The following is a 12792-nucleotide window of genomic DNA, read 5'->3' as shown; positions in this document are numbered from 1 at the left end:
AACAATAGACGTCAATGGCAAGTCATAATACATAATAGAAAAACAGTAATGTGTGTGTGTGTGTGTGTGTGTGTGTGTGTGTGTGTGTGTGTGTGTGTGTGTGTGTGTGTGTGTGTGTGTGTGTGTGTGTGTGTGTGTGTGTGTGTGTGTGTCAGGTATAGGCCTAACCTATGTTATTGGGACAAAATGTCCCCACAAAGATGGCAATATCCATAATCCTTGTTCTTGTGGGGGACATTTTGGTAGGTTTGGGGTTAGGGTATAGAATAAGTCTATACAGTTTGTATAACAATCATTATGGAATGCCCCCATAAAACAAGAAAAACAACGCACACGTGTATGATTTGTTTGAAAGCAGGTTTATTAAAAGACAAAAAAATCTAGGGTTAGGGTTAATTTATAGCAACAAATGTAAATGAGAAGGACTATGTATGATGATTGTACAATGTCATGTCATGCACAACAACCTGCCAAAACCATACCCCTGGTCTCTTGTTTTAGCCCATTTGGCCATTGTCCTGACATAATTGAGTATGAAGTGCTTCAGGTGCCAAAAACAGGTGTTTAAAGACAGACAGACAGACAGAGAGAGAGAGAGAGAGAGAGAGAGAGAGAGAGAGAGAGAGAGAGAGAGAGAGAGAGAGAGAGAGAGAGAGAGAGAGAGAGAGAGAGAGAGAGAGAGGTTCTGTTTTAGCCAAATTCAGACTCATCTACACATTACACAGGTCTGACGGTCTGCAGGTAAGCCACATACATTTACCCTTACTTTTCTATCATATATTGATCTATTAGATTAATATAAATTGGTATAGTGGTATAGATGATATTATTTGTTATAATTCTAACGTGAAAATATGGAGATGTTATAGAGGATGTTGTACATTAAATAGCCTCCGTCACAGTGGAGTTTATATAACAGCACAACCCATCGATCAAACAAAATAGTATTTTACACAAATAGGCCAAAAAAATAGCATGAAACATTGGCTCTCAGACTCTCTCGTAGATTACTCAATATTGTCAGCAACAATATAATATCTAGTGAACCTCTATTTGTTTAAAACTGGACAATCTAATCATATCAGAGATTACTTATATGTTCTTCGAATCCTATAAATCTCTGCTTGTTTATGCACCTTATCTGTTTGGGCATTATATTGATTTTTGCCATATAAAAGCCTAACTAAAAGCTGAACTAAAAGCCTCTTGATGTTGGTGAAGCATCTCAGATCCTGATATTGTACATTCTGCAGACTGATCAGATTTCTGGGGCAGCAAAGTGGAGGTTTCAAACCCCCTGAAGATGTATGGCCTGTATTTGGAAGCGGTGAATGACTACATTAATGAATCATATGGAGAGGACGTATGGAGGCTAATCGAGGCCAGAGCGGAGATCCCACACCTCAAATTTGTTCGACACCAGATGTACAAGTAAGTCCTGAAAGTGCAGAGTCACATATCTGATGAATTAAGTGTCATGGATTGCATCTGGCTAATTTATCAATGCTGGTGTTTATTATTCCAGCGATAATCTGATCCTAAGATTGGCAAAGGCTGCTGGAGAGGTTTTGGGAAAAACTCACGATGAACTGATGTACGCTTTCGGGGTCTACATGGTCAAGCGGATAGGAAACTATGGCTATGAGAGGATCTTAAAGGTGATTTTCAAGCACGGTAGACTCTGTATGTGACAGGTACTCATTTAGGTAAACATATACACTATCATTTAAAAGTTTGGGGTCAGTACGATTTCAGTAAGTGTGAAAGTAAAGACTTCACATTAATACAAAAATGGTATTTCAAATAAATGTTGTCTTTTTGAACAGTCTATTCTTCAAAGTATCCTGAAAAAATGTATCATAGCTTCCACAAAAATATAAAGCATTAAATGTTTTCAACATTGACAATGAGAAATGTTGCTCGAGCACCAAATCAGCATATTAGAATGATTTCTGAATAATCATGTGACTGAAGACTGGAGCAATGATGCTGAAAATTCAGCTTTACCATCACAGGAATAAATTCAATTTTACAATATATTAAAATAGAAAAGAGTCATTTTAAATGTTAATAATATTTCACAATATTACAGGTTTTGCTGATTTTTAAAATAAAAATAAAAAATAGATACAGCTTTAATGAGCATAAGAGGTTTAAATAGTACAATAAAACTATTTTAAATATACTCTTTAATTATAAATAAGTGTTTTTTTTTTTTTAAATAAACTATCTTAGCATATATTTAAAAAGAATTGTGATTTATTCTAATATTCTTACCAAAAATCTTACCAACCTCAAACTTTTTTAATGGTGGTGTATGCCATTTTTCTTTATAAGGCTTTTCTCAATGGATAAATGGATAATTTTAGACATATTTTACATAGCTTTTAAATCTCTTCTAATGGCTGTGTCTCAGGTACTGGGGCGCAATGTACGAGATTTCATCAATGAGCTGGATAACCTGCATGAGTACTTCCGTTTCTCCTTCCCAAAAGTCCAGCCGCCCAGTTTCTGTGTAGAGGAAGAATGTGAGACAAGCCTTACCCTTCACTACCGTTCAACAAGGAAAGGATTCACACAGTTTGTCAAAGGTAAAAGTGCTAGGTGTTACATTCAATGCACGATTGCAAGTGTGACATTGATTTTAAACAACAGTATAGTTCAATAAACAACAAATCAATAACATACATTCAGACACAATATTGACAGTTACTTCGTTGCTCCGCCATCAGAAATGTAAAGCCAAAGCAGAATTAAATATTGAGCATCTCAGAGCAACAAAAAGTGATGTTTCGCTCCTGAAAGAATCGAGTGGATGATTCTATCATATGATTCATGTAAGTCACGTGTTTCATTCCCGAATCAATCAGAACAAATCAGTTGATTGAATGATTCCAATGAGTTACATGTTTCCACCTACTGGCGTAGCAATGTAACCTGCAGAAAGAGTCACCAGAAATGCAAAGTCAAGGCCCAGAATGAAAATTTGCAGGTCAAGTATTGAGATTTCCGCCTGATTACACCAAGACACATCTAATATAATTTACATCCAATAACTGTACATCTGAGACAAGTAGTTTCCTACTGAGTATGCTTAATAAATCTGCTTTATATATAATTTACTGAATGAACAGTTACCATATTAACAGGATGAGCACAATGGTGACCTCTGCATGCATGCTTTCTGAAACTTTCCATATTAAAATTCTTTAGAGATGTGCGAGTTAAAATGATGATCTCAAAGTGAAGTTTAGATAATTGTGTTGTGATAAAATCAAGCATTCTGCGTTAGTTCAGGCAGGCCACGTAGTCAAGCTCCGCTATCAGCTGATTGGAAAAATTCCAATCACGCCCATATCAGCTGATCCGATTCCTATGCACTCAATTGGCAACTCTCAAAAAGGGCTCCTTACTTAAGCGTAGCTTCAGTTCAATCTGCCTGCTTGGGTGCTTCCACTGCACGCTGCTTTGCAAGCCACCTCCACCCCAGCTCCTCCTTAAACTGTTTAACTTAATCAGTGTCATTCTGTTGTCATTGATGCATTGCATACTCTGTTCTACATGGGGGATTTCGCTGACCTCCCAGTTTAAAAAATGGGAGGTTGTCCCCAGAATCTGCTGCTGTTTCCTGCCTTGGCTTTTCCTGGAGCTCGTGAAAAGGATGGGGAATTTAGAACAGAGCCATATCGCCAAATGTAATTTTTTGCAAAATATGCCCATAAAAAGTTGACTTAAAGTTTGTCTATGGTGTTTTTGACTTAAGTGGACCTGACTGAAATGATGTTTGACTAGATCTTACACAATGAAAGCTGGTCAGCCACAGTTTGTGTAGCCTTAGGCTGTTTAAAATTCAGGAAATATCTGTTGTGGCTTCTCTGTAGGGCAGCTCTCTCAGGTGGGCCGACAGTTTTACAACACAGACATTGAGGTGGAGATTCTGTCCAAAGAGGAAACAGAGAAAATGACATATGTGGTAGGAGTCCAAACAGACGAGACATTTACCTTTCTTCTGTATACACAAACCCAGCTGTTATTCTTTATTTCTCACATATCTGATCTTCTCACTCTCTCTTCCTGAAGGTGTACAAGATGAATTTTGACAATGCTGCGTTTAAGCACCGTATGCCCCAGCAGAAAACAGCTCCAGGCTATGAGAAACTGCCCATGAAGCGGGGAATCTTTTTTGACATGTTCCCCTTCAGCGTGATATTCCGCAGGGACATGACCATGTATCGGATCGGAGACGGTTTGAAAGAGGTGTTTTCTGATCTGCAGGGCAAAAAGGTCAATGAAGAGTTTACCCTCGTGCGACCCATGCTGGAATTCAGCTGGGATAATGTGAGTGAACGGGAGGGTAGGAGAATAGATCCAAAGCCAAAGTAGCATTAAAGTAACAACCAACAACTTAAAGATGAGGCAAAAATGTTTATACTTTCTTTTCTTGCTCTTGGCATTTGTGTCCTGAAAAGGCGTTTTGTTGATGTGTGCTCTTTCAGATCTACACCCACCTCAACAATGTGTTTGAACTGCTGTCTAAGGCTGTGGTGGAGAGCAAACAGAAGGTCAACATCCCTAAACTCAACAAAGAAGAACCAGAGGAGAAAGAGGAGAGTGAAAAACCCAAAAAAGAAGAGAGAGGTACAGTGCTTAGATTCTGCTTTGGTCCAAACATAATCTGCAGAACGTTTTCACAATTTTTAAACTGACGACGAGGTAAAATCTGTGGAATTCTGCAGAATGGATTAAATTATGGTCAAATGTGTAACATAAATTGTCATGTTTAATAATAAAAATAATAATAGGAGGCGGTGATGTGATATTATTCATCGGATATTATTTTTTCAATAATACATTCAAAATCCAACAATAATAAGAATACCTTTTTACTTTTAAAATACACTACAATTCAAAAGTTCAGTCAAGCAGAGGTAAGTAATATATGTATATATTAATTTGGCTTAATTTTGGAATTTGGCTATTTTTGCAATAAAAACAGGTCAATTGTTTTACACTTAAAATAAATTCTGGATTTTTTACTTTCTTTGAATATATGTTCCCCTGGCAACCAGAAAAAAAGAAAGCAAAAAGAAAACTGCCGTGTCTGCAGGCGGCATGTAGCCTATCAGACGAATATCTTCATGCATTTGTGTTTATGTCACAACATATGCATGCACAAATTGCAAATGCAATTGCAAATACAATTTACAATTCCTTTTGAAAATTGTCCGGAATATCATTCCATATATATACACAGTACATACACTATATTGGCAAAAGTTTTGGGATGCCTGCCTTTACATGTACATGAACTTTAATGACATCCCATTCTTAATCCGTAGGGTTTAATATGGAGTTTGCCCCACCCTTTGCAGCTATAACAGCTTCAACTCTTTTGGGAAGGCTTTCCACAAGGTTTAGGAGTGTGTTTATAGGAATTTTTGACCAGTCTCGCAGTCTCCGCTCTAATTCATCACAAAGGTGTTCTATTGGGTTGAGGTCAGGACTCTGTGCAGGCCAGTCAAGTTCCTCCACACCAAATTCGCTCATCCATGTCTTTATGGACCTTGCGGTGCGCAGTCATGTTGGAACAGGAAGTGGCCATCCCCAAACTGTTCCCACAAATTTGGGAGCATTAAAATTGTCCAAAATGTCTTGGTATGCTAAAGCGTTAAGAGTTCATTTCGCTGGAAGTAAGGGGACAAGCCCAACCCCTGAAAAACAACCCCACATCATAATCCCCACTCCACCAAACTTTACACTTCGCACAATGCAGTCAGGCAGGCATCATACAACTCGTCCATCGGATTGCCAGACAGAGAAGCGTGATTCGTCACTCGAGAGAACACGTCTCCACTGCTTTGGAAACCCATTCCATGAAGCTCTCTACACACTGTTCTTGAGCTAATCTGAAGATCACACAAAGTTTGGAGGTCTGTAGCTATTGACTGCAGAAAGTTGGCTTCTGTGCACTGTGCGCCTCAGCATGCGCTGACCCCCGCTCTGTAATTTTATGTGGCCTACCACTTCGTGGCTGAGTTGCTGTTGTTCCCAATCGCTTCCACTTTGTTATAATACCATTTAAATTTGACTGTGGCATATTTAGTAGTGAGGAAATTTCACAAATGGACTTATTGCACAGGTGGCAAGTGGCAACCTATCACGGTACCACGCTTGAATTCACTGAGCTCCTGAGAGTGATTGGAACACCTGAATTCAATGATTTGGAGGGTATATAGTGTATATATTAAAGAAATGAATACTTTATTCAGCAAGTGCAATGCATGCATTAAACTGATTATAAAGTGTATATATATATATAAAAACAAACATACAGTACTGTACAGAATTCTGTGCTCACATAATCCATACCTGATAATAGCCAAAGCCACACTAATCAGAACCACATTGCTGGCATCAGAAATCAGAACAGTACTGTATGTGACATTTAACCATCTAGCCTCTACACAGATAAAAGCAGAAAATGTCCTTAAACATCTCATGCTGACTTTTCATTGTGCCTCTGCTGTTCTCACAGATATTAAAGTGATGGAGGAAATGAAGGGGACAGATCAGGAATATAGCGGCACTCTGACTCAGTACAACAGCTCGTCTAATTCTGGAGGAGAGGACATCGAGCTGCTGGCTTTTCAGACTGTCACCGGTTAGACACATTACAGTAAAGTGATGCTCTGAATGACCTAAATTGGCATCTTTCTAAACATTGTTTTATGCCTCTATGAAATTATCGCTTTTAGAAAACATTCAAGAACACTTCTGTGGCATAACACTGATCCAAGACAACAAGAAATTCTATCAAGTCAATGAGATTACATTCATTATTCAAAGTGTTTTGGGAACCAAAATGGACTCAGAAAGTGCCTCTAGTCTTGATCATCAATATGAATGCAAATCTTCCATCTATGCAGTGAAAAATTAAACTTCTCTCTTGTTCAGGTAAGTGCAGTGAAACCATATTTGAAGACATGCGGGAGCCCCCTAAAAAGCCTCTCCACCTCAAGGGCCAGATGAAGTACGTCCCTCAGTGGGACTCCCTCATCTTTCTAGGAACCCCCATGTAAGCTCTCCTAAACTTTACAACATTGTAGTCTGAGCTAATGGAAAACAGTAGTTATAGTTATTGCCACATAAAACTGACAATCAAGAGTTCTCTGCCAAGTCATTTCAAAGGCACTATATCCTACACTCTCGTAGCTTTTTTAATCATTTAGTATAAAATGACAATTTTCCACTCTCTCTGACCTCTGAGAATTAAACAGGTTCTCAACTTTTTGTTTCAGGATCCAATTTTTACATTGGACATCATCCAACAGTGCAGCAAAAATGTTAAGCGTTACAAATATTCCATTAAAATGTTGCTAAGTCCGTTTATTTTGCACAATTATATGGTTAGTTGGCGTTTTATAATTTGCATTACCATTTTTTTTTCATACTGTCCCCCTATGTCCTCAGAACAGATCTGTAACCTACCAGTTGGGAACTAATAATCTATACAATAGCACATCTAACTCTTTTATTAAAATCCTGTTTTCCATGATATCGACCGATTAAAATTTGTAGTCTACAATTGTCAGATCTGTTTGTAGAAAAACAAGCTGTTTTTATAAAAAGGTTACCGCTATACATGTTGAAGTCTTTATTAAAACATAGTCTCCTTTTTACAGTATCGAGACAGTGGAGGACATGATAAAAATGGGTGTTTACGTCAATGATTTAAACCTGCATGACTCTAGCAGAGAGCTTATCCTGGCCGGAACACAGCAATCAGCAGAGCTGCAACTGGCACTTGACCAGGTATAAATGTCACACTGATGCCACAGAGGCCAAAATCCCATCCTTAAAGAGACACATTTTGTTTAAAATGCAGGAGTTATGCAGCAAAATTTCCCGTATGGACTGACTCAAGTCTATCAAGCCAATTACAGTAATAAACGCAGAGTCTGTGGTTATTGGATCTAGAAATGACATCCAAATGACAGGCCGACCTCTGACTGTGCCTCCTACAGGAGCAGCAGAAGTATGCACAGCTGCAGGAGATCATTAAAAAGCTGGATGAGGAGAAGAAGAGAGGAGACTCCCTGCTGTACGCCATGATACCCAAAGCAGTGGCAGACAGACTGCGCAAGGGAATCACAGCCTTGGAGACATGTCAGGTACACACAAACCCACCCATTAAACACACTTCTAAACACACACGGCACAATGAAACACTCAATTTAAATGCATAAATGTAGTATAGACTGACTTTTGAGATCAAAATCTCAAGAGGGTTAATGAAATATGATGAAAAGCACTCTATTTTTCCTCTAGTGCTGTCCTGCTGTTATTAAGCGCAGTTCTTGATCTGTTACCTCCCTCCAGGTGTTCCCAGACGTGACCATCCTGTTCAGCGACGTGGTGAAGTTTAATGAGATCTGTATCCACATCACCCCCATGCAGGTGGTGGACATGCTAAATGAAATCTACATTGTCTTTGACACACTCAGCGAGAAGCACAATGTTTATAAGGTAACATAAGGAACTCCAACAAAGGCAAATTGTCCACTGACACAACATGTATGTTCTTTGACCTAAAAGACCTTCAAGACAATCCTCTTCTTTTTCTTTACAAGGGAGTCATGATAACATTACCATATCGGTTATCGGCCTATATTATACTATATATATATATATATATATATATTAGATTATTCTAGAATCTAATAAAGGCCGATAAGTATATTTTCTTTTTTAATATATTTTAAAATGTAAATCTAAAAATGGAAGTCATTATTCCGGTCTTCAGTGTCACATGATGCTAGAGAGATCATTCTACTGATTAGGTGCTTTTCTTATTACTATCAATGTTGAAAACAGATGCGCTGCACTCTAAAAAAAAAAGGTTCTATATGGCGCCAAAAATGGTAAAAATGGTATGGCACAGTGCTTAATATTTTTGTGGAAACCATGACACATTTTTTTCTCCATTCTTTGATGAATAGAATTTCAAAATATATTCGGAATAAAACAAAATAATTTTAAAAAAATCATACTGACTCCACAATTTTATATGGTAGAGTTTGTAATATTTGGCAAATCTCAAAATGAACCATTTATTATACTGTACATTATTAATGACTATAAAATTGACCCTGGCCTGAAAATAATTTTGGATGTAAATATTGGTAAATACGGGAAAATATCAGCTAAGTGGTGTCTGCCATAATTTTTATATCTACACACATCCCTTTTTTTATTTTATTATTTCTAATTAAAGGTGCACTGTGTAAATTTTAGCGGCATCTTGTGGTGAGGTTGTGAATTGCAACCGTCTACCGCTCACCCCTCCCTTTCGAAACACGTAGAGAAGCTACGGTGGCCGACACAGGACAAAAATGTCATCGTCTGAGACAGCAGGGAATAGCAAGCACTGTAGAAATGTTTGTTCCTTTTAGGGCTACTGTAGAAACATGGCGGTGCAAAATGGCGATTTCACTAAGGGGACCCGCGGTGTATGTAGATAGAAATAGCTCATTCTAAGGTAATAAAAACATAACGGTTCATTATGTAAGGTCTTTATACACCACTGAAAACATAGTTATGTATATGATATTGCATTTCTGTCAATAGATCCTCATAAATACTACACACTGCACCTTTAAGTAATCTTTTAATCTTTATTGTCATTATTCAAGCCCTCATAATTGAGTGTGTAATGAAACTCCAACTAATGCTCTTGCTCTCTCAGGTGGAGACCATTAGGGATGCCTACATGGTGGTGGCAGGTGTGCCCAATAAAACCACATTTCATGCCCACCACATCTGTGACATGGCTCTTGATATGTTGAGCTCCATTGATCACCTAAAAGACCCCTCCACTGGGGACAACATCCAGATCCGTGTTGGTAGGTGCACCCGGACTCACACAGTATCACATAACAAAACAACCTACACCTTTATGTATTCATAATTTATATGCGTGCCACACAATGTAAGAACATGATTTGCAGCATGATGCTCCAGCTAAATGTATTTTGTGTTGGTCTTCACACAGGCATTCACTCTGGAATGGTGGTGGCAGGGGTGGTGGGTCTGAAAATGCCCAGGTATTGTCTGTTTGGAGACACGGTGAACACGGCTTCTCGGATGGAGTCAAATGGCGTGGTGAGCCACTGTCTTATGCTGTACTGAGACTGGAAATGAACAGCCTCAAATAACTATACATCATTAAATAAATAATAAGTAATTTTAAATTATATTTTACAGTTAATCAAACAGCTAATTGTACTCTCTTTCTGTGCGGCTAGGGCATGCAAATCCACATCAGTCAAACCACCAAAGACCATCTGGAGCATGAGCCATACATCATTGAGGAACGTGGAAAGATTTTTGTTAAGGTAATACAGAACATAATTATCATCGTCAAAATCTTCACTGTTATTATCAACAATGTTATTCACATTAAAACTCCCAAAACTATGTACACCATAAAAAAGTTAAGATTTTTTTTTTCTCACCAAGGGTGCATTTATTTGAGCAAAAATACATTAAAAGAGTAATATTGTGAAATATTATACTAATTTAGAATAACAATTTTCTATTTTAAAATATAATCAGTATCACATGATTCTTCAGAAATCATTCTAATATGCTGATTTGGTGCTCAAGTTACATTACGTATTATTATGAATGTTGAAAACAGTTGTGCTGCTTAATATTTTTGTGGAAACCGTGATATATTTTTTCAGGATTCTATGATTAAAAGAACGTTCAAAAGAATTTTTAATCAAAACCATTTTTAAATACAATTTAAAACCCAATTTTGATCAGTTCAATGCATCCTTTCTGAATGAAAGTATTGAATACTTTCAAACAAAAATCTTACCCAAAATTTTCAATGGTAGTGTTTATATTAGGGTTCACAAACATAGCATAGCACAACAATCTGGGTCTAAAAAAAAATGTCTTTCAGAGCCACAGTTTAATCCAACACTTCCATGGACCAAAGTCTTGCCCAAAAACAGTTCCATTCAGCAATATAAATGCTCAACCTGTTCCATTTGTAGTAAAATATTTATGAACTTATTTAAATGGCTTCATATCATGATGTGAGTGTACATGACTGTAAGTGTAACAGAGGCCAGCTAGTAAAAAGTTGTGCGAGTAAACCTCACTTCCCTGGCCTCAAAAGACGAACTAGCAACGGACGCTAGAGGCTGCAGTCTTAAGCATCTTGTTAGCATGCCCGCCTCCCAAGCCGGAAACGCTGCTCGAATCGCAGTGTGAGTAGAACCAGAGGGATAACATTGGAGCCATGACCCAGGTTAGCGAAAGCTGTGCAGTAAAATCTCACTCCCCTGACCTCAAAAGACCATTGACTGACGCTAGAGGCTGTGGTCTTTAGCATCCTTTTTAGCATGCCAGCCTCCCATGATGGAGATGCTGGTTCAAACCCTGCTTAGAGCAGAATGAGTAGTAAGAGGCCAGTTAGCAAAGAGCTGTGCGAATAAACCTCACTTCCCTGGCCTCAAGAGGCGCTCTACAGGCCCTCTCGGAGCAGTGTGAGTAGAACCGGAGGGGTTACATAAGCATATGTCCAAAAGTACCATTCACTCTTTGTGTAAAACTTTTCAAATCAATACGTTTTAGTACAACTTTATATGACTCATACCGCAAGCAAATAAAGTTGTGTGAAATCAACTTTAATCCTTCTTGATTCAGGGTAAAGGTTATATGAAGACATACTGGCTGAAGGGAAAGAAAGATCTGTCATTTAAGACTCCAGCAGAGCTCAGATACAGCAATGAGCAGAAGGACTCTGATGACAGAAGCTCAAATGGGTGAGTTTGGAAAAGCACAACAACTATGTGATCTACACTGCTGAAAAGACATTCTACTAGGTTTACAAAACTTGACAAACATCATAGCTGACCAAAGATGTTTTGCTAGTCAAAATTGGACACTACCAGCAAACACACAAAACATAACATATGCAGGCAGCTGGTTTTGCTGGTAAGCACTTATTATATGATGGCTTAACATAAAATGTTCATTTAATATTCTCTGCTCTGTATGATTTTTTGTTGCCTGAAACATAACTTACCTGCCAATCATTTGAGCAGGCCATAACCTTGTACCTTTCAATTCATCATGTTTTTCCGTCCATCAGAAAAATATCCTGACAAAATGCTGCACAGTCGTGTTTCTGTCTTATTCCATCTTAAATATATTTGCGTTCAGGTCCACTTGCACCAACAGCAAACGTTCCCCATCAAACCTGAACACCCCCATTGAGGAGCAGGCTGAGGGCAAGCCCACTCCCACTGACCTGCCCCCTGATGCCCTACCAGCACTAGAGGGCGCTCCAGACCCAAACACATTCACCAATGAGGCCCAGCAGGACAAAGAAAAGGTTAAAAAGACAAAGAATAACAAAGGAGGGAAGGCAGAAAATGCTTCAGGCAATGCGCAGGAAAGCACTCCACCTGCTGGCGGCCAGGAGAATGCAGCTCCAGAGCTTAACAACAAAAAGCACAGTTTCAGAAGCCAATACTCACGATTACCAGCGAACCTCCCCATGCGAAGCACAGCCTGCAATCTGCTGTAAATATCCAGGAAAGATTTATAAAATAGTACTTATTATATTAGTAAATCTTTCCAGCTTGAATTTCACAGACAGATCAGATCAGGTAATGGTCAGGCATAACCTGATTTCACCAAGTGCAACATGTTCCAGGATCAACACCTTTGTTGATCCTGGAACAACATTCTGAAAAAACAATCAGATTTGAGGGA

The 12792-nt window shown here is 38.4% G+C and overlaps 1 protein-coding gene across 1 annotated transcript; it reads left to right on the top strand.

The window, feature by feature from the left end:
• Positions 1-1303: 1303 nt before the first annotated feature.
• Positions 1304-12604, top strand: LOC307138175 (soluble guanylate cyclase 88E-like; the record flags this gene model as incomplete). The annotated part of the gene is made up of 16 exons (XM_079836340.1): positions 1304-1431; positions 1526-1658; positions 2417-2591; positions 3882-3973; positions 4081-4338; positions 4497-4638; positions 6536-6661; positions 6955-7075; positions 7683-7812; positions 8025-8171; positions 8380-8526; positions 9746-9902; positions 10052-10161; positions 10305-10394; positions 11719-11837; positions 12238-12604. 16 exons carry the CDS (start codon positions 1304-1306, stop codon positions 12602-12604), a joined length of 2442 nt encoding a protein of 813 aa, XP_079692466.1.
• Between the last annotated feature and the right edge of the window lie 188 nt (positions 12605-12792).

Source organism: Gobio gobio (genome assembly GCF_949357685.1).
Source record: "Gobio gobio genome assembly, chromosome: 15".
Classification (NCBI taxonomy): domain Eukaryota; kingdom Metazoa; phylum Chordata; class Actinopteri; order Cypriniformes; family Gobionidae; genus Gobio; species Gobio gobio.
Note: the sequence above shows the minus strand (reverse complement) of the source record. Positions and strands in the feature narration are given on the sequence as shown.